Source organism: Ictalurus furcatus, chromosome 24 (assembly GCF_023375685.1).
Source record: "Ictalurus furcatus strain D&B chromosome 24, Billie_1.0, whole genome shotgun sequence".
Lineage (NCBI taxonomy): Eukaryota > Metazoa > Chordata > Actinopteri > Siluriformes > Ictaluridae > Ictalurus > Ictalurus furcatus.
The window spans coordinates 3213438-3234332 of record NC_071278.1 but is presented as its reverse complement, the minus strand read 5'-3'; the positions used below and the strand labels follow the sequence as shown (position 1 = coordinate 3234332).

Genomic DNA, 20895 nt, shown 5'->3' with positions numbered 1-20895 from the left:
CAATCTTTCTTGTTAAAAATGTTTCAAAAGTATTCAAATCTAACGGATGAAACCATGTTACGATTGACCACAATTTCCGCCCACAAGTCCCTCCAGGATGTCCTTGTTATGTGCTTGTTACTTGGTGCAGCTGGAATCAGAAAATTTCTGCTGATAAATCAACTGCAGAATGAAGCTATACTGTACTGTTTGTTAGTTAACTAGATCAACCAGTGACTTGTTTATCTATATATGTAGATAGGAAATAACTGCATGGACGATATAGTTCCAATGTACAATGTTTCGAGCAGAACTTTAACTAGTGTTGCTGTCTAAATTCATCTCCTCTCTCTTTGGTCTTTTATAGATTTTTTTTTTTTAATTCAGCAAGGAAGAAGAAGACACAATCACAGAAGCAAAGGTTTATTCATGTACCAATTTTTTTTTTTTTTAAATATATATAAAAATACAAAGCATTCTGTATGTCACAGAATTTTTATGGGACCAGCTTCAAAGCCCAGCCATCCAGTGTAGGATTTTTTTTTTTTTTTGACGATGTCAAAGGTCTCAATGAAGAGTAACTTTATCGCAGTGTAGCAGTGACAAAGTACATGAAGCACTTCGTGTTCATCGGAGTCAAAGAGAACCTCGAACAATATCAGCTCTGACATTTCATACTGTTTTTCACGTCAGTCTTTCCTGCTGGTAATGTAAATGAAGCCTTGCTCTGAATATAAATTGAAGCGATCAGTCTCCGTTCTCACGTTTGTCTAGACAGACGCCTTTCTGAATGATAATTACAATCACGTACCCCTTTGTTCAGGGACGGTTCTTGATGTCCCACTGCTACGCCCATTGAATGTCATTTCAGGTGATATTATCCACATGTTTCTGAGACTGAGATGAATTGTCCCTATGATAATTAAGCCGTTTTGGGTGGGTGGGGGGGGGGAGAGAGCTTGTTCTAACGCCTACTTTGGAGTGGAGTCTGCTTAGAGGCAGTCTGTAATTTCTTACACCAGCTTCAGTTTCTTCTCCTTCTTAATTGCACAACAAAACCCAGCATAGATTTGTATTGACTGGCTTAACAAATGTGCAAGTGTCTGGCAATGAACAGAAAAAACCCTAAAAAAAAAAAAACCCCAAAAAAACAACCCATCTTGTACAAGGCATATGCAAAATAGCAGAAATACACCAAAGACCTAAAACATTTTAAGGACTTTACTCAACTTTTCAGATCGTAATGCGACTCTAAATAGTGCTTTATTAATAGCAGGTGGCCGTGAAAGGTAAACCAGTTCAAGTTAATTGTGCATTTGCAATTGAAGCTGGCAGGTATTCCAACCCAGGAAATAGAAATGGAAATCACTGGTAGAACAATCAGAGGTAAAAACACGAGAACAGTCGGGTGAAACTGCTGCTGTCCGGTGCTGGACTCAGCTTCTTACTCCATGCAGTAAACGCTGGTTTTATGGCACTCAGCATCAGGAGCACACGAAATTTTGTTTTCAGGACTCATTGGAGTCTCTGCAAAAAAAGAGGAAGAGATTCGCTGTTACCTTGAATGCTTTCAGTTACTTATAGACAGTATGATCAATACCATAAGCTCAGTTTCTAAGAAAAAAGTTAAATAAATCAGGCAAACATGCAGCCTGTAGTGGACAAACTCACTGTATTAATGAGCTGTGGCCAAAAGCAACAAATAACAGATAACAATGTTTTAATAAAATATTATACAATTACACTGAGCATATTTAAAATAATTAGGACGCGGAAATACACAGTGTCAGGTTACAAAGGTAGATACGGAAGCAAGTGCAGATCTTCAAACATTTAATAAACAAACAAACAAACAAACAACAAAACAGAGACACTAAGACAACTAGGCAAAATACTGTGGCTAAGACTAAATATAAACTATCAAACAAAACATGGTACAGGGAGAAAGGTCAAGACAGACAATACGTAAGCCGAGGAAGCAGTACAAACAGTGGCTATATATAGGAGTGCTCAAAACAGAAACGTGATACAGGTGCAGGTGGTCATGTGACAGTGATGTAGTATGGTGCAGTGGCTGCTGGGAAATGAAGTCCAGAGTTAAGCCCTTGATATATGCCACACAGCCGTCCTTGGCTAGGAGACGTAAACCTTATTCAGACTGGATTAGTTATAAAATGAGTCTAAATGTCATTCTATCATATCAGTAAAGTTTACATGTTGAACGATAACACCGGGTAATCATAGATCCTGTCCGAATTGAAATGTCGGTAAAGAATCCGTTATATCCATTATATTATATCCTAAGCGGAAAAGAAGTTTTGCTATTTCTTTTTTTTTTTTTTTGCTCATGGATCTGCTCTCTCTTTTCTACCATCTCATGCCGCAACAAAAAACGAAAAGCAAGTCCGAATTTAAAATGAAGAAGGATAAAATGCACACCTCAGAGATGTGACAGAACAAGCGCTTGTAATAAAGGTCTAAACGATCAGTAGCCTATTAAAATGATGTGTATGCAGTATGCATGGACTTTGTAGTGTGACGAGTGGCATCATTTACAGTTTGGTTTTCAACATCCTCTTCACGCCATCGATAGTATGACACCTTGTGATATAACGGGTTCAACACTAAGAGTTTCATTCTCGAGCTACTGATAGATATATAATTTTAGACTCCAATCTAATGTCACAATCAGCTGTCACTGATGATCGGATTATTATTTTTTAAGGTCAAAATTTCTCCGAAATGCAGGATGGGATAGAACATCTCACTGACACAGATATCAGAAAATGTTAGAACATTCTTACAGCTGTACTTGTCTGCTTCACAGTTACATCTATGTCCTGGATTGCATTAAACCGTTCCTCTCCATTCCTGGCCATGAAACCCAAAACACACGTACAGTGAAAGGAGCCAAGTAAGTTATAACGCACAGAATTAGGGCGGCGATAGTTTTGTTCTCCACAAACCCGTCAATGTCAGAGAGAAACGCCAAGAGCAGAGGTTCAGGTTTGTCCTTAGTGCACTGTTAATGGGGGGGGGATTAAACCCATCAGTGGATATTATAGACATAATGGCCTACGCACTGTCCACCTTGATCCTGAGTGAACTTAACAGTCTGTGAAGTCGTCTGGTAGCCCGTTACACACTGACAGTAGTAGCTGCCTTCTGTGTTGTAGCATTTTGCATTCTTACCACATATCGGGTCTTCAAACTCACACTCATCTTCATCTGTGTTATAGGATGTAGGTCACATATGAAAAGTAAACACGCTGAGCCTCATTTGAATTTTAGGGTACAGTGCGAATATTTTGGCCCACATCAATCTTACTATGCCACGGATGGTACCTCGACACTAATCGTTTCATCCCTACGAGCTGTCACTGATTATCCAGTTATTAACTCTCTGTTATATTGTAAAATGCCTGGACTACACTAAGAGAAAACCACAATAACACCTTTAATAGTCTGCTACTAAAGTGTACCTCAGAAAAGCAGGATGGAAAAGAGAAACCTCACCAATACAAGTGAAGGTACAGTAGTTCTCCCAGACCTCAGCGTGGAGCCAGACACACAGGTGCAACAGTAGCTACCAACTGTGTTATGGCAAACTGCATGGTTTCCACAAATCCCCGGAGCACTCACGAATACATTTGATCACCACTTATTTTAGATCATATGATCATACAACTGAGTCAAGCAGAACAATGAACATGTCACACCTCACCTTTGCATGTAACACTTTGGCTTGCATTAAACCGCTCCTGTCCGTTGCTGGCCACAAAACCAGGACGACACGTGCAGTAATAGGAACCAACAGAGTTACTGCACTGAGCATTAGGGCCACAGATGTTGTTGTCCCGACATTCATTAATGTCTGAGAGAGAAGAATAAGAGTACAGGTTCAGGTTTATCCAGACAGGAAATAATTCAGTGAATATTTCAGAAGTAGTAGTAGATAATTAAAATGTTCATAACTTCCAAAAAAGGGTTTTACATAGAACCTTAAAGGTTCCTCCAGAAGAACAACCTCCAACAAACATATTAGGAAAGAGAGTATTCATTAAATGATATGATCAACCCTTAAAGTCCCCATGAAATCAAAACGGAAATTTTGTGGCTTTTCTTATGATATGTTCGCTTTAAGGTCATCTATAAGCTAGTGCGCTCCAAAACAATGACAAAATTCACTTTTAGAAGATATATGCATTCACAATTTACACTCTCTCTATCACAAATACGGATCAACCATTTTGATGACATCATTCTGCACTTCAGCTTCTCATCAGCTTTTCTGTCCAATCGAATGCTCTGTAGAATCCGAAGTGTCCCGCCCCCAACATTATAAAAATCCATGGAACTAACCATCAAATACAGCTTAACCCGGGCTGTGAGGTAAACTAAACGCTAGGCTATTTAAAGAGGGTGACGAGCTACGCTATATGTTCCGCCCTGACTTCCTGTTTCAGTGGAAATGACGTCAACATATCGAATAAAGCTGCACAATTCAAGGCACTTCAAGGGGACTTTAAAGAATCATGGAAGGACCCATTTTGTGAGAATCAGTTGTTTGATTGGACATGTGAATTATTGTTTGTTTTTCATACTATTAATTTGCTACTTCTTCCAGGAAGGATGCCAGTTTTGCTGTGGCAGAACTCTGCAGAACGTTTTTCTTTGTTGTTGTTGTTGTTGTTTTATTTCCTACAGTAACAATCAGTTACCATGATTGCAAAAAGGTCATAAGTAACAAATAAAACACTCAGTGCCGGGCTGCAATAGGAAAATAATCAACGATATAAGCAGAGTACGTGTAACTACCCCAATGTTCATCATTTTCCTATAGTAGCAGATCCCAACAAGAGTTTTATTCCTGTAACACTTGATCTGTTTATGGTACAGATACATTTAATGTCATGGAACATCAACAAAACAACTAAGTTCCTGTTATAAACAAGGTGTTGCTTGATGTAACACAACAAAGCATTCTGATAGAGGTCTATCTTCTCAATCAGAGGTAAATATAATTACACCCTTAATATACCATTATAAAAGTACATCAAGTACCGAATAAATAAATAAATAAACGTGAGTGCGGCAAAAGCTGTTAAATGTGTTGCATAGTTCCCAGAAAAGCCTAGAAACATATCACATTACTTCCTGTCCATTATTAAAACTAAGAATCAAGCACAATAACAAACACCTTAATGCAAATACATACAGTAACTTGTTTCTGTGTATCCTTGAAGTTAATTCACACCTCACCTTCGCATGTAACACTTTGGCTTTTATTAAACCGCTCCTGTCCGTTGCTGGCCACAAAACCAGAACGACACGTGCAGTAAAAGGTGCCAATAGAGTTATTGCAGTTAGTATTAGGGCCACAGATGTTGTTGTCCAGACATTCATTAATGTCTGAGAGAAAATCACAAGCTCAGAGGTTCAGGTTTATCCTTAGTGCATCGTTAATACAGGAAAACAAAAACCAGTGAATATTACACACATACTGACCACTGCATTCTACACCTTCCTCTGCAGTGAAATTAACTTTGTCATTATTTGTCCAGAACCCCGTTACACACTGACAGTAGTAGCTGCCTTGTGTGTTGATGCAAGTTGCACTCAGACCACATGGCTCGTCCTCACACTCGTCTTCATCTGTTTCATAGGATGTAGATCACAAATGATCAATAAACACATTCACTGTAGGATGAAGAAACTGACAAAAAACAGAATCATGTAAACACTTTAATTTATTCCTGTATTATTTCTAATATGCAGAACAGAAACGAAGTCTCAAAGAGTGGGTGTAAAAAAAAAGAAAGAAAGAAGAAGAATAGAACGAGACAGATTCGATTCTTCTGATTCCACACGGGTCTGACAATAAATCAGTTCATATAATGCAAGCTTGTATGTGACTGAGCACATTGCTGTTTGCTGGATAAACTCTGTGTATTAGAATTAAAAGGTAACAAGTAACACAGATGACATCAGCTCAGTCTTAAAGTGTATGAAAAATGTATCAAATTATGATCGAAGATAGAAAAGTCAGCATTAAAAAAATCCTTCTAATATATGTTGCAGGTTTGTTCATACCTATACAGGACATGCCTGAAACTCTAAATCCAGGAGCACATGTTACAGCAGCAGTCTCATCGTTCAGTTCGGCTAACAGAACACCTGCAGGAAAAGATTCAGTTCTGATTGTAACTCATTCATCTTATCTGTGCCGGCAGCATGTGAACCAAGTAGAACCTTTTTTGGATTTAAGAACCCTTAAAGAACCCTCGAAGAACCTTTTGTCCGGTGTACCAAATACCAGGACAGTTTAGTTAAATATTAAACACCTGACAGGTTCTACATATTAAGAAGAAAATAATTTAAGTTTGCAACACACACTTACCCACTTAATACACACACTCTTGCTTCTACGAGCGTTTTTAGGATAATTATTGGGTTCACAATTTACAAAAAAGGGTTCTACATGAAACCGCTTATGGTAGGAAAGCTCTTTATTTTAGGGTTCTACATTGAACCTTTAAGGATTCCTCCAGAATTAGTTTTCAAAAATGTTCTTGGAACACACAAGTAGAACCCCTTTTGGAAGCTAAAAACCTTTAATTACACAATGACACCACACATTATACTTTTTATCTGTTTACAGTTACATTTAATGTTACATTTAATGAAACAAGTTAGTTCCTGTTACACCACAGTGTTGTTTACGTTAGCTTTCACCCAGAACAACCCTTCGGCACAGTCCTACAATTTTGTAACACACAGTTTTGACTTCCTGTTTCTGTGTGTGTGTGTGTGTGTTTGAAAGGGGGGGTTTGGGTGCGGTGTCCACCATAAAGTTGTGAAATTTGAGTTTCTGTAAAGGTGAGATAGATGATGAACCAAAGTTTCTCTGGAGATTTTTTGACAAGCACAGCGTGAGCATTCAGATTATTAGAGCTTGTAGTGCATCAGCTCAGACAACGAAAAAAAAAAAAACTATTCTGTCCAGATGTCGATTTTAAAGTAGTTTATTAGCGTTTCGATGTTTATTAGTAACACGTTACACCTGATTGCAATTATTTAATAAGCCAATCGTGTCACAACCACGCAAACGTATAAAATCATTTTGATGATCTACAGACACCAGTCTCTAGACTGTTCCTAATAAAGTGGACAGAGTGTATTCTCATGTCGTCAGCGCTGTTAGAATCGAAAAGATTATAACGGATAACAGTGTCACCTACAAACACCTCAAAAAGATAAACACAACAAAAAAACACAATCCAAAGCCGTGATAAGACAGAAGCACACAGAACTAGATGTGACTCACCCAAAAACAGGAGATACAGGCGGCTCATGGTGCGTTTCTATCTCCCTACTGATGTCCTGCTACTGCTGTAGAAACACTCAGGTTTAAATAAGCAGTGAAAGATGTCTGAGTCCTGCCCCTCTGGAGGTGGGGTAACGCTACAAGGATGCTGTGATGGTGTCACAGTTACAAAAGTAAAAGATACATATATATATATCATAACTATTTCCTTGTTGCCTTTGTGCCTGATTGTGTCCTTCAACAGTGAATAGAATATGTAAGGAATGAAACACTTGGAGGCGAGCTGTTTTAGGAAAATAATCAGTGACACGGTGGTGTGATGCTAATTGTACCAACTCAAAGATAATTATTTTCCTATAACAGCTCGTCCTGAAGAGTTTTATTCCGCGGATACACCAGAGATTTGCACATGATAAAAAGTTTGATTTCTTTTTAAAATCATTTAATAGTTACATTTAATGTTGAGGAATATGTCGGGCCGAATGTAAAAAGCCGAATACTCTTTTGTTGACTTGTTTGAACATTCGAGGCTGTTCTGAAAGACATAGATAGTGACTCATGAAAAATGACAGCTGTAAGTTTTTAGACCTTTTTCTGACTCAGAATAGGCCGACAGGAGAGGATTAAATTGCAGTATTTAATAAACATGTATGGATACGTTCATGAAAGTAAAGTCAGGGTTTGCTTGTAATATGTAATGAAGTAAAAGGTATTTTGGTACGCACTACACCACTGATGAACACTCATGCTCTCAGCTGCTGTATCAGTCAGGAAACGCTAAAGATTTCCAAGTACATGTGAAAAAAGCAGCTCAGGGTCTTGGAGAATACAGAAGTGGGCGTTTATCTCATCTGTAGTTTTGTCATTTGTCTGCATCTTGTGTATAAATATGGTACTGCAAATATAGTTTTTATATCAGAATCTCCGCAAAAATGTCCACCGTGGATATTACACAGCCTTTCTCTGCAAACGTGTGAAAAAGTATTCAAATCCAAAGGATGAAGTCATGTTATAATTGACCACAATTTTGCTCCACATTATTGATTTATTTATTTATTTTAATGAATTATTACATATCAGCGCTGTTGAATTCTCGATTCTGACATTTATGGAAGGAGTCTCCGGTGTCAGGACAGAAAAGTTTACGATTTGCGGTTTGTCTGTAACATGATAAAGCTACATTTTTTTTCTTTACCTCCAAGAGAGAGAAAAGAAAAGCTGGTGAGGGATGGACTATTTATAGATGCTATAATGTAAGCGATAACAGGAACCGTTGAGGCGCGTAAATACGGGCAGGCTGGGCAGAGCCCATGTTATTCTCCATAAAGTCCCGATTCAGAACTGCATACATTTTAAATCCCGTTGAAACACAAATGACCTCTTTGGAGTCACCAGAAATGTTGTTGTATTTGGTAGATATAAGACCACTAAACTTCCTTAGAGATATTATTACACCTAGTGGTCAAAAATGGGAACTGCAACAAGCACTAAAGACTGAAAGGTTCTCCTGCCCCATGCTGGCTCTATGAACATTTTCAGTGGAGAAGCAGAAGAAACGAACAGACAGTTAATGACCGGGTTGCCAGATTGGGATAGTTTAATATACCTGCAGCCATCTTGTTTTATAGCAAATAATCAGAATTAAATGTAATAAATTCACACAAAAGGGCAAAGCGTATAGTGCAGACAGTGTGTCTATGATGTACAAAACCATTTCTGTTGTGGGATGATGGAGTGGATAATATTGTGGATAGTAAAATACAGAAGCAACATTTTATTCAAGCACCAGAAATTCACCAAAAAAAAAAGGATGTCACGTAATTGTCCACACTCCAGCTTTAAATTCCAGCTATATATGACAGTCCTAGCTTCACTTTCTCCTCTTTCTTAACTGCATAACAAAACACAGCACAATGTCCATTGTGTATGTATTAGGTTAATAAAAAAAAAAAACTTGCACATGTCTGGCAAAGAAATGAAAACAAGAAACAAGCATTTTGTACAAGCCATAAACAAAAAGGACCTAAGAAAGCACATTATTGAACCTTTCCGATTTTAAATAATGGTTTATTAAAAGAAGGCTTTGAAAGACAAGCTAATTAAAGAGAGATAAAAGCTGCATAATCCATGCCCGTATAAATTGTAGAGAAATATTTATTATATTGTGTGCTGTGAGCTCATAATGAGAGTGATCACCCATGGTGCAATATGGTTTACAATAAAAATTTTTAAATGATTTTAAATGTTCAATTCATTAATACCTATTTCTTATTAGACTGCCTAATTTTGTAGAATCTTTTATATATATGTAATACCTCTAAAAGCATTGATTTATTTTAGATTTGCAGATGTTAATATAAATGTATTTATTTATTTGCTTGTTTATTGATATATTTTTTGACATATTAAAATGGTTAACAGTGCATATAAGAGCATCATTAAATACTTTACATTTAAGATTTAAAAAGGTTTAAAAAGCGACATACAGTATTTGGATTTTTTTAAATTTATTTTTTCTTCAGGTAGGATTTTAGCGTTGACTGTGACCCTAACCCTGCAATGATCATGGCATCTTAAGCCATTTATAACATAATATAATAGTCAAATTTAGTCACGTAAAATGTTAAATCCTTGCGTGTTTCCGAGTTTTCTGGATTGTGCAGTTCAGTTTGCATTTAATTAATGTCACTCTTTTTAAAACTCACAATGCATTTTTAAAAATAGTTTGAGTATTTAATACTTTTAATATACATACTGCTTTAAGTAAACATTTTTCATTAACATTTGAAACTTTTACAAGCTAAACAGTCAAACTTTGTTTTCTCCTGCTGTTAAGATTTCGATTTTAAGATTAAGATTTAAAGATATGTAAATGCGTCACTGGTAGATCATCAACATCCAGAGAATCACGGGTAGAAATGTGGGAAGCGTCAGATTAAAGTGCTGTAGTCCGGCGCTGGACTTGGAACCTGCCCCGGTGTCTGCAAGAAAAGAAGAAGATTTACCCGTGAATACTTTTATTTAGTCCTAGACAATATCAAAACTGCACAGCATTAGCTCAGTTTCTAAGAACCTGGAGCCTATCCCAGGGAGCATGGGGCACAAGGCGGGGTACACCCTGGACAGGGTGCCAGTCCATCACAGGGTACAATCACACACACATTCATACACTACGGACACTTTGGACACGCCAATCAGCCTACCATACATGTCTTTGGACTGGGGGAGGAAACCGGAGTACCCGGAGGAAACCCCCGCAGCACGGGGAGAACATGCAAACTCCACACACACAGGGAAGCAGCGGGAATCAAACCCCCAACCCTGGCGGTGTGAGACGAGCGTACTAACCACTAAGGCACCGCGCACCCTTGGACCTACCACAATCCCTTATAATAAAAGTCAAACATTTTAAAAATAAGCTGTATGTAGTACACATGGAATTTTAGGGTACAGTGCGAATATTTTGGCCCACATCATTCTTATTATGCCACGGATGATAGCTCGACACTAATCGTTTCATCCCTACGAGCTGTCACTGATTATCCAGTTATTAACTCTGTTATATTGTAAAATGCCTGGACTACACTAAGAGAAAACCACAATAACACCTTTAATAGTCTGCTACTAAAGTGTACCTCAGAAAAGCAGGATGGAAAAGAGAAACCTCACCAATACAAGTGAAGGTACAGTAGTTCTCCCAGACCTCAGCGTGGAGCCAGACACACAGGTGCAACAGTAGCTACCAACTGTGTTATGGCAAACTGCATGGTTTCCACAAATCCCCGGAGCACTCACGAATACATTTGATCACCACTTATTTTAGATCATATGATCATACAACTGAGTCAAGCAGAACAATGAACATGTCACACCTCACCTTTGCATGTAACACTTTGGCTTGCATTAAACCGCTCCTGTCCGTTGCTGGCCACAAAACCAGGACGACACGTGCAGTAATAGGAACCAACAGAGTTACTGCACTGAGCATTAGGGCCACAGATGTTGTTGTCCCGACATTCATTAATGTCTGAGAGAGAAGAATAAGAGTACAGGTTCAGGTTTATCCAGACAGGAAATAATTCAGTGAATATTTCAGAAGTAGTAGTAGATAATTAAAATGTTCATAACTTCCAAAAAAGGGTTTTACATAGAACCTTAAAGGTTCCTCCAGAAGAACAACCTCCAACAAACATATTAGGAAAGAGAGTATTCATTAAATGATATGATCAACCCTTAAAGTCCCCATGAAATCAAAACGGAAATTTTGTGGCTTTTCTTATGATATGTTCGCTTTAAGGTCATCTATAAGCTAGTGCGCTCCAAAACAATGACAAAATTCACTTTTAGAAGATATATGCATTCACAATTTACACTCTCTCTATCACAAATACGGATCAACCATTTTGATGACATCATTCTGCACTTCAGCTTCTCATCAGCTTTTCTGTCCAATCGAATGCTCTGTAGAATCCGAAGTGTCCCGCCCCCAACATTATAAAAATCCATGGAACTAACCATCAAATACAGCTTAACCCGGGCTGTGAGGTAAACTAAACGCTAGGCTATTTAAAGAGGGTGACGAGCTACGCTATATGTTCCGCCCTGACTTCCTGTTTCAGTGGAAATGACGTCAACATATCGAATAAAGCTGCACAATTCAAGGCACTTCAAGGGGACTTTAAAGAATCATGGAAGGACCCATTTTGTGAGAATCAGTTGTTTGATTGGACATGTGAATTATTGTTTGTTTTTCATACTATTAATTTGCTACTTCTTCCAGGAAGGATGCCAGTTTTGCTGTGGCAGAACTCTGCAGAACGTTTTTCTTTGTTGTTGTTGTTGTTGTTTTATTTCCTACAGTAACAATCAGTTACCATGATTGCAAAAAGGTCATAAGTAACAAATAAAACACTCAGTGCCGGGCTGCAATAGGAAAATAATCAACGATATAAGCAGAGTACGTGTAACTACCCCAATGTTCATCATTTTCCTATAGTAGCAGATCCCAACAAGAGTTTTATTCCTGTAACACTTGATCTGTTTATGGTACAGATACATTTAATGTCATGGAACATCAACAAAACAACTAAGTTCCTGTTATAAACAAGGTGTTGCTTGATGTAACACAACAAAGCATTCTGATAGAGGTCTATCTTCTCAATCAGAGGTAAATATAATTACACCCTTAATATACCATTATAAAAGTACATCAAGTACCGAATAAATAAATAAATAAACGTGAGTGCGGCAAAAGCTGTTAAATGTGTTGCATAGTTCCCAGAAAAGCCTAGAAACATATCACATTACTTCCTGTCCATTATTAAAACTAAGAATCAAGCACAATAACAAACACCTTAATGCAAATACATACAGTAACTTGTTTCTGTGTATCCTTGAAGTTAATTCACACCTCACCTTCGCATGTAACACTTTGGCTTTTATTAAACCGCTCCTGTCCGTTGCTGGCCACAAAACCAGAACGACACGTGCAGTAAAAGGTGCCAATAGAGTTATTGCAGTTAGTATTAGGGCCACAGATGTTGTTGTCCAGACATTCATTAATGTCTGAGAGAAAATCACAAGCTCAGAGGTTCAGGTTTATCCTTAGTGCATCGTTAATACAGGAAAACAAAAACCAGTGAATATTACACACATACTGACCACTGCATTCTACACCTTCCTCTGCAGTGAAATTAACTTTGTCATTATTTGTCCAGAACCCCGTTACACACTGACAGTAGTAGCTGCCTTGTGTGTTGATGCAAGTTGCACTCAGACCACATGGCTCGTCCTCACACTCGTCTTCATCTGTTTCATAGGATGTAGATCACAAATGATCAATAAACACATTCACTGTAGGATGAAGAAACTGACAAAAAACAGAATCATGTAAACACTTTAATTTATTCCTGTATTATTTCTAATATGCAGAACAGAAACGAAGTCTCAAAGAGTGGGTGTAAAAAAAAAAAGAAAGAAGAAGAATAGAACGAGACAGATTCGATTCTTCTGATTCCACACGGGTCTGACAATAAATCAGTTCATATAATGCAAGCTTGTATGTGACTGAGCACATTGCTGTTTGCTGGATAAACTCTGTGTATTAGAATTAAAAGGTAACAAGTAACACAGATGACATCAGCTCAGTCTTAAAGTGTATGAAAAATGTATCAAATTATGATCGAAGATAGAAAAGTCAGCATTAAAAAAATCCTTCTAATATATGTTGCAGGTTTGTTCATACCTATACAGGACATGCCTGAAACTCTAAATCCAGGAGCACATGTTACAGCAGCAGTCGCATCGTTCAGTTCGGCTAACAGAACACCTGCAGGAAAAGATTCAGTTCTGATTGTAACTCATTCATCTTATCTGTGCCGGCAGCATGTGAACCAAGTAGAACCTTTTTTGGATTTAAGAACCCTTAAAGAACCCTCGAAGAACCTTTTGTCCGGTGTACCAGATACCAGGACAGTTTAGTTAAATATTAAACACTTGACAGGTTCTACATATTAAGAAGAAAATAATTTAAGTTTGCAACACACACTTACCCACTTAATACACACACTCTTGCTTCTACGAGCGTTTTTAGGATAATTATTGGGTTCACAGTTTACAAAAAAGAGTTCTACATGGAACCGCTTATGATAGGAAAGCTCTTTATTTTAGGGTTCTACATTGAACCTTTAAGGATTCCTCCAGAATTAGTTTTCAAAAATGTTCTTGGAACGCACAAGTAGAACCCCTTTTGGAAGCTAAAAACCTTTAATTACACAATGACACCACACATTATACTTTTTATCTGTTTACAGTTACATTTAATGTTACATTTAATGAAACAAGTTAGTTCCTGTTACACCACAGTGTTGTTTACGTTAGCTTTCACCCAGAACAACCCTTTGGCACAGTCCTACAATTTTGTAACACACAGTTTTGACTTCCTGTTTCTGTGTGTGTGTGTGTGTGTGTGTGTGTGTGTGTGTTTGAAAGGGGGGTTTGGGTGCGGTGTCCACCATAAAGTTGTGAAATTTGAGTTTCTGTAAAGGTGAGATAGATGATGAACCAAAGCTTCTCTGGAGATTTTTTGACAAGCACAGAGTGAGCATTCAGATTATTAGAGCTTGTAGTGCATCAGCACAGACAACGAAAAAAAACAAACTATTCTGTCCAGATGTCGATTTTAAAGTAGTTTATTAACATTTCAATGTTTACTAGGAACACTTTATACCTGATTGCAATTATTTAATAAGCCAATCATGTCACAACCACACAAACGTATAAAATCATTTTGATGATCTACAGACACCAGTCTCTAGACTGTTCCTAATAAAGTGGACAGAGTGTATTCTCATGTCGTCAGCGCTGTTAGAATCGAAAAGATTATAACGGATAACAGTGTCACCTACAAACACCTCAGTGTTAAACGATCAAAGAACAAAACACAACAAAAAAAACACAATCCAAAGCCGTGATAAGACAGAAGCACACAGAACTAGATGTGACTCACCCAAAAACAGGAGATACAGGCGGCTCATGGTGCGTTTCTGTCTCCCTACTGATGTCCTGCTACTGCTGTAGAAACACTCAGGTTTAAATAAGCAGTGAAAGATGTCTGAGTCCTGCCCCTCTGGAGGTGGGGTAACTCTACAAGGATGCTGTGATGGTGTCACAGTTACAAAAGTAACTTACAAAATAAACTACTGCATCAATCAGTTTAGCTCCATGTAGACTTATTTCTACAGAAATATACAAGCTACACTGTTTACATTCGATTTTAAATGGATCACATTAAAACTTCAGTCTAATATGTCACTTCTCAGTATATTCTGCTAATATTCTAATATTCTAATATTCTGCTTCTCTTCAGCTCGATCACGGGAACGAATTTAACCAGAAACTCCACCACAGCCACTTCTGACACCTAAAAATAGATAAGACATATAACATGACCAACTGATGAAACATCAGTTAAACCATTTGAGTGTGTAGTACTGCAGGAGCAAAATTAAGGAGGTTTGTTTAATACAGCTACGAGGTTTATTAGCATAACACAACGATGATGAGATTTTCTCTATTAATGCACTGATCCCAGAAGGAGAAAATGAATTCAATTATACGAACAAAAGTTTACATACCCTCGATTCTTAATACCGTGTGTCGTTACCTGGAAGATCGACAACTGTTTTAATGTTTTGTGATAGTTGTTCATGAGTCCCTTGTTTGTCCTGAGCAGTTAAACTACCCACTGTTCTTCAGAAAAACTACTTTTCCAGCATCTTCTGCATATTTGACACCGAGGACAACTGAGGGACTCGTACACAACTATTACAAAAGGTGCAAACGTTCACCGATGCTCAAGAAGCCGACACGATACATTAAGAGCCGGGGGAGTGTGCAAACTTTTGAACAGGATGCTCGGTGTAAATTGTTGTTATTCCGTGTTCTGTTTCTTCCATTCCAACCTTGACAAACCATGTCTTCATGGAGCGGGCTTTGTGCACAGGGGCATTGTCATGCTGGGACAGGTTTGGGCCTACAAGCGTACAATGACATTCTATATAAATGTTTGCTTCCAGCTTTGTGGGAACAGCTTGGAGAAGAACCATATATAAGTGCGATGCTCAGGTGTCCACAAACTTTTGGCCGTATAGCATAGTTCCCTTTTCATTGAATGAGGGACTGATAAATAACAGAAAAATAACAAAACAACAACAAAACAACAACAACATATTAAAGATGAGAAAATTCTTGAGGTAAAAAAGTAGACAAAATGGATTTCCGTTAAATTACTTTTACTTTGAAAATGGAAGGGGCGTCGTCATGGCAACCACCAGCCGCTTGCTTAGCAAAGAATAAAAGCGCTAGATATTTTATTGCTTTATCCCCAAAACAGTACATATTTTTTTTGTTTTGTTTTTAATTATTATCCGACACCACATCGAGTAACAATTATGTGCTTGCTACTGGGTGCTACCGGCGTCGGAAAGACTCTACTCCTAAAACGGCTACAAAATATCCTTACTCAGCTTAGCTAGCTAACTAACTAGCATTATTTACATACGAACTATTTAGACCTGGTAGTCGTATTTATATATTTAAAAAGATAAATAATGTTGAGGGTTTTTTTTTATTTGGATAGAGAATATCTCATTTTAATTCACCACATGAGGTAGCTAACGCTAAGCAAGGTTTTTTTTTTAATTATTATTATTTTTTTTTAAAGCTAGTTATTTGGTTAGTTAAGCAACTTATTGTTGTTCTTTCCTTAGCAAAGAGTACAGCTGTGTCAGAAGGGTGAGCCTGCTGATTTAGGAGAAACACCCTCTACACTGCCCACGGTAAGTTATCTGTTTATGACAGAGGATTAATATGTGCAACAAATATCCATCTTATCAGGTCCACCACCATACAGCTGTTCGATAAGGTTATCTGTCAGTTCCTCAGTCAGTGACAAGGGAACTACACCAACCATATGGTCAGAAGGTTTGTGGACACCTGGATATCAATCGCACCCATATGCGGGTCTTCCCCAGACAATGAATGTATTTGTATGCTGTAGCTTTACAATTTCCCATCACTGAAGCTAAGAGACCAAAACCTGTTGCTTCTGTACACAAAGCGAGCTCCATGAAGACGTGGTGTGTGAAGAAGATGGAAGAACCCGAGAGTCCTGCACAGAGCCCTGACCTCAACCCTACTGAACACATTTGGGATGAACTGCACCCCAGACCTCCTCACACGACATCAGTGCCTGATCTCACTAATGCTCTTGTAGCTGAAGGATCACAAATCCCCACAGTCGTGCTCCAAAATCTAGTGGAAAGCCTTCCCAGAAGAGTGGAGCTTATTATAACAGCGAATGGAGGATTAAATCGAGCAAACCACATATGGATATGGTCAGGTGTCCACAAAGTTTTGGCCGTATCGTGTATCTCTAGTCAGTAATATGTTGTTCTGTGCATGTGACCACGCTCATGTATGATCAAGTTACGAAGATGTTCAGAGTAGCAGCAGAGACAGCAGTGCGTACGCAGTGTAGTGGATTATGCAGCCAGCGGATTTTCAGTGCAGCTGCATCCCCAGTTCTGAGAAACCACAGTTGCTGTTGAGGAAGTAGGGTTGTGAAATTATTTTTGGTAGCCACAACCACGTGCAAAAATTTTGAGAACTGCTGGAGGAACTTGATTGGGTAAAATAATAAAGTAAAATAGATGTAAATGCATTTGAGGTTACTGTCTGACATATATACAGTTGCAATCAAAATAATTCAACCCCCATTGCAAATCAGGTTTATTGTCAAAATTTACCGACTTTCACCTGTTCGAAATGAACAAATCAAACAAAAGCAATTGAAATAGTTCAACACAACGAATGTTTCAAGTGTTTTCCCCAAATTTATTCAACCCTTTCATGGCAAGCATTTTTAGTACTTAGTAGAGCACCCTTTTTGCTGTTATGACCTGCTGCAAACGAGATACATAGCTTCTGGCAGCATTCCTGAGGAACCTTAGCCCATTCCTCATGAACAATGGTCTCCAGTTCAGGAAATCTCTGGCCAACGACACTGCTTTAGCCTGGTCGGTGTCATGGTGGTTCCGGAGTCTATCCCAGGAATAACGGCCGTGAGGCGGGATTACACACGTATCCATCAACTAGTTCACCTATTGGCAGGTTTTTTGGACCAGGGAGGAAACTGGAGAACCCGGATGTAACCAAGCAAGAAACAGAAAACGTGTGAAGCCCCACCTAAATAAAAACTCGAGCTCAGGATCGAATTATGGTTCCACCGTGCCGCCCTTTCACTATATTCACTCACTACATAGGGAATGTGGTTCAGGAGCTCGCGAACCAGCACTATATAGTGACATGTTTATTTAAGCAATTAACAGATTTTCATACATTAAGTGGCGAAGATCATTTTGCCAATAGGTTGTGATTTTATACTCATGCAAAACATTCATATGTGGATTTTTTTTTGTTCTTTCTTTCAAATACGTACGTATTAAGGAATTCGGTTTATGAGATTTGTTCCGACAGCATGAATATTTATTCACGTACACTCATCTGAACCGCAAACCCGTGAGCCGAGGAGACTACGGTACTTGCTGCGTCACCAAATCGAGATGAAAACGAGAACACATCACGTAGAAACAGATGAGCGTTAAGTACTATAGATTTATATAAAAGCTCGTTATCCAAACAGATGCATTGTATAGCTTTTTTTGCACAGGTGGGCACCAACCTGACCGATCTAACCCTGAGGAAGAGGAGAGTGACTGTGAGGGAGTTAGGAGGCTGCATGGGCCCCATATGGCCCAGCTACTTCCGGGACTGCACATCCGTTATCGTGAGTGTGGTGTATTGTGAAAACGACACGAGTGGTCACAGAATGGAAATATCTGATGTTACAGCAGTTTCAGCAATATCAGTACATAATTTATTAACACTCCACACTGTAAAGATGACTTTCACATGCTGCACGATTAGATCGATTCCCCACTGAAATACAAATATACCCCTTATTCATACATTCCAAAATGCTTCTGTAGCAATGACACTGTGCTTTTGTCTTCAGTTCATGGTAGATTCTGCCAACATCGCACAGATTTCCTCCTCCTGCATCCAGCTGCTGTGCGTTCTCTCTGCCGCGCCGCTCCGGTCCGCCTCTGTGCTCTTGCTGTTCAATAAGAGGTCAGACTGACCTTTTTTTTTTTTAAACGAGCATTGTGCTTTTCAAGTAACAGTAATAAGCACAGGGAGAATCAAGAACAAAAGTATTTTACCAGATTAGATATTTTTGTTCACTGAAGCCTCACTTTAAAGCGTTTCGAGCGAATTTACTTATTGATTAAAACATTATTGCATGTATACATCGTTTACGTTTGAGCATAAACAGGATTCTACGATGGCTGAAAGAAATAGGATCGAGGAATCACGGTGGTATCATTTAAGAGTTTTAGGATGCACTATAGGTGTATTTGAGTGTTACAGCTTGCTTGTTGCGAATCTTTTAATTTCCTGTTCTCTTTCTAGGGACCTTCCGTGCACCATGTCACTAGAGGAAATGAAATCACTCTTCAGGGTGGATGACATCATTTCCTCCGCTCCTCAATCGATCACGGTCTTGGAGCTCAGTGCTCGCTCTGGAAAGGGCCTTCACGAAGTGCTGAACTGGCTGGACTCGACTCAACCCGACTGACCTGGACGACATACAGGTCTGATAGGAGATCATGGAAGACACCGACACACCGATCTTAACCGTACATAATGATACAAACATCTGGGGTAGGATCGCAGCACGATCAGAACTTTGCGAATGAGTGTTTCCCAAGCCGAGCGAAAATGCAGCAGAGACGATCTAATCGGCACATCATCTGCATTAGTGCATACTTTTGTGGCTGATGATGTAAGAGTAACGTGGAATTCATTCTCCCTATGAAGACTGTAATGATGCTTGGATATGACTCGCAGCAAACAGTCAACTGGTATGATATTAAATCGTTTGAGCCCGTTTTCACACTTTTGCACCAAGTAGTTTTTCGATCGGAGTGCAAAATGCAGGTTTTTGAACACACATGTGATCCAAGGAGCTCTGGTACACCTCAAGTACCACCTCAAACCTTTCGACATAACCCAAACCGTCGACCAATGTCCATCCTCAGTGTACGAACGGACACGAATACGTTATTTGGAATAAACATACAAATAAGAAATTTTTAAGAATGCTTTCCAGAAAGGTCCACAGGGCATTGGGTTGAGATGGGACTAGAGGTGTGGGCTCTCACAGGATGCAGTTTAAAAAATAAAAATTTTAAAAAGGGGAAAAAGAAAAGAAAAATAGCATTATGTTTTTACTTTTAATGTAGGCATGAGCGAGCAGTTAGATAGGAAGCCCGCCGGACAAAGAAAGACTGCTACTGTGTGACGTATTCACAGCATCCTTAGTAACTGCCTGGTCAGGGCTGCGGTGGTTTAAATAAGGCTACTAATTTGTGTATATTTTGGGAAGTGAAATCAAATAAAATGCTAATAAAAATGTAATGAGTTAGAAAACATCGCAGGCAGGTGCAAACAAAAACAGTAATCGTGTAAGCGGCGTTAAAACAGTTCTGTTCACGTGTAGTTGAGAGCAGTTATGCACTGGAGTGATGTAGCTGAGGTTGAGGAACTGTCCGAGCCAGAATTCTCACACGCTGCTGCAATTTCGTCATATTTCATTAAAAAAATTTCTGGTTTAAGCTACGACCACTTCGGGTTTAAATCCAAATACAGATGCAGATTTAGATGCAGTGTTATTGCTATACACGACTAGAACTGATCCTGGGTAGAGATTTGAGTATTCAGACCCAGTTTGAAAACACCTCGACTGGTCCTGGGTTATAAAAAGCTGCCCTTTTGTTTTTGTCGACATCTTTACAAACCTACTGATGAAAGTCATGAAGCACAACCATGATAAATTAAAAAAAAAAAAAAAAAAAAAAAAAAAAAAAATACATTAGTTGACAGCCAGTTGTATTTTCATTCCTATATTTGATGAGAAATGTTTTGTATTTCCATAACAGTCTCTTATTCACACATTCTGTTAGTAT

General features: G+C 38.6%; 3 protein-coding genes across 10 annotated transcripts; 1 reads left to right on the top strand and 2 right to left on the bottom strand.

Annotated features, from left to right (window-relative positions):
• Positions 1-200: 200 nt before the first annotated feature.
• Positions 201-7523, bottom strand: LOC128600439 (adhesion G protein-coupled receptor E1). Of its 2 annotated transcripts, XM_053612937.1 has the most exons (6): positions 7307-7523; positions 6073-6156; positions 5488-5634; positions 5242-5391; positions 3704-3853; positions 201-1506 (listed from the first exon to the last, which is right to left on the bottom strand). In XM_053612937.1, exons 1-6 carry the CDS (start codon positions 7332-7334, stop codon positions 1424-1426), a joined length of 642 nt encoding a protein of 213 aa, XP_053468912.1. In that variant the 5' UTR covers positions 7335-7523; the 3' UTR covers positions 201-1423. The 2 variants fall into 2 exon arrangements, with proteins under 2 accessions (XP_053468912.1, XP_053468913.1); XM_053612938.1 differs by lacking the exon at positions 5242-5391 and having other exon boundaries at positions 202-1506.
• Positions 7524-9065: 1542 nt separating this feature from the next.
• Positions 9066-15906, bottom strand: LOC128600438 (adhesion G protein-coupled receptor E2). 2 transcript variants are annotated; one of them, XM_053612935.1, is made up of 7 exons: positions 15442-15906; positions 14814-15227; positions 13551-13634; positions 12968-13114; positions 12722-12871; positions 11184-11333; positions 9066-10287 (listed from the first exon to the last, which is right to left on the bottom strand). In XM_053612935.1, exons 2-7 carry the CDS (start codon positions 14839-14841, stop codon positions 10184-10186), a joined length of 663 nt encoding a protein of 220 aa, XP_053468910.1. In that variant the 5' UTR covers positions 14842-15227; positions 15442-15906; the 3' UTR covers positions 9066-10183. The 2 variants fall into 2 exon arrangements, with proteins under 2 accessions (XP_053468910.1, XP_053468911.1); XM_053612936.1 differs by lacking the exon at positions 12722-12871 and having other exon boundaries at positions 15442-15897.
• On the top strand, positions 15790-20797 carry arl16 (ADP-ribosylation factor-like 16). Of its 6 annotated transcripts, XM_053612943.1 has the most exons (6): positions 16339-16475; positions 16576-16644; positions 16743-16789; positions 16926-18653; positions 18882-18997; positions 19340-20797. In XM_053612943.1, exons 4-6 carry the CDS (start codon positions 18510-18512, stop codon positions 19503-19505), a joined length of 426 nt encoding a protein of 141 aa, XP_053468918.1. In that variant the 5' UTR covers positions 16339-16475; positions 16576-16644; positions 16743-16789; positions 16926-18509; the 3' UTR covers positions 19506-20797. The 6 variants fall into 6 exon arrangements, 5 of the variants coding, with proteins under 5 accessions (XP_053468917.1, XP_053468915.1, XP_053468916.1 ...); XM_053612942.1 differs by lacking the exons at positions 16339-16475; positions 16743-16789 and adding an exon at positions 15790-15831 and having other exon boundaries at positions 18537-18653; XM_053612940.1 differs by lacking the exons at positions 16339-16475; positions 16743-16789 and adding an exon at positions 15836-15931 and having other exon boundaries at positions 18537-18653.
• The last annotated feature ends 98 nt before the right edge of the window (positions 20798-20895 follow it).

Bases quoted from the DNA above. Each gene is read 5' to 3' on its own strand.
- LOC128600439 (XM_053612937.1), bottom strand. From the start codon at position 7,334: ATGAGCCGCCTGTATCTCCTGTTTTTGG. The intron at 5,392-5,487 runs GTCAGTATGTGT...ATTTTCTCTCAG, and splicing joins GGAAGGTGTAGAATGCAGTG to ACATTAATGAATGTCTGGAC. The intron at 3,854-5,241 runs GTGAGGTGTGAA...CTTCTCTCTCAG, and splicing joins CCAAAGTGTTACATGCGAAG to ACATTAATGAATGTCGGGAC.
- arl16 (XM_053612940.1), top strand. From the start codon at position 15,869: ATGTTTGCTTCCAGCTTTGTGGGAACAGCTTGGAGAAGAACCATATAT. The intron at 15,932-16,575 runs GTGTCCACAAAC...TTCTTTCCTTAG, and splicing joins TATATAAGTGCGATGCTCAG to CAAAGAGTACAGCTGTGTCA. The intron at 18,998-19,339 runs GTCAGACTGACC...TTCTCTTTCTAG, and splicing joins CTCTTGCTGTTCAATAAGAG to GGACCTTCCGTGCACCATGT.
- LOC128600438 (XM_053612935.1), bottom strand. From the start codon at position 14,841: ATGAGCCGCCTGTATCTCCTGTTTTTGG. The intron at 13,635-14,813 runs GTGAGTCACATC...CTTTTCCTGCAG, and splicing joins CCTGTATCTCCTGTTTTTGG to GTGTTCTGTTAGCCGAACTG. The intron at 12,872-12,967 runs GTCAGTATGTGT...ATTTTCTCTCAG, and splicing joins GGAAGGTGTAGAATGCAGTG to ACATTAATGAATGTCTGGAC.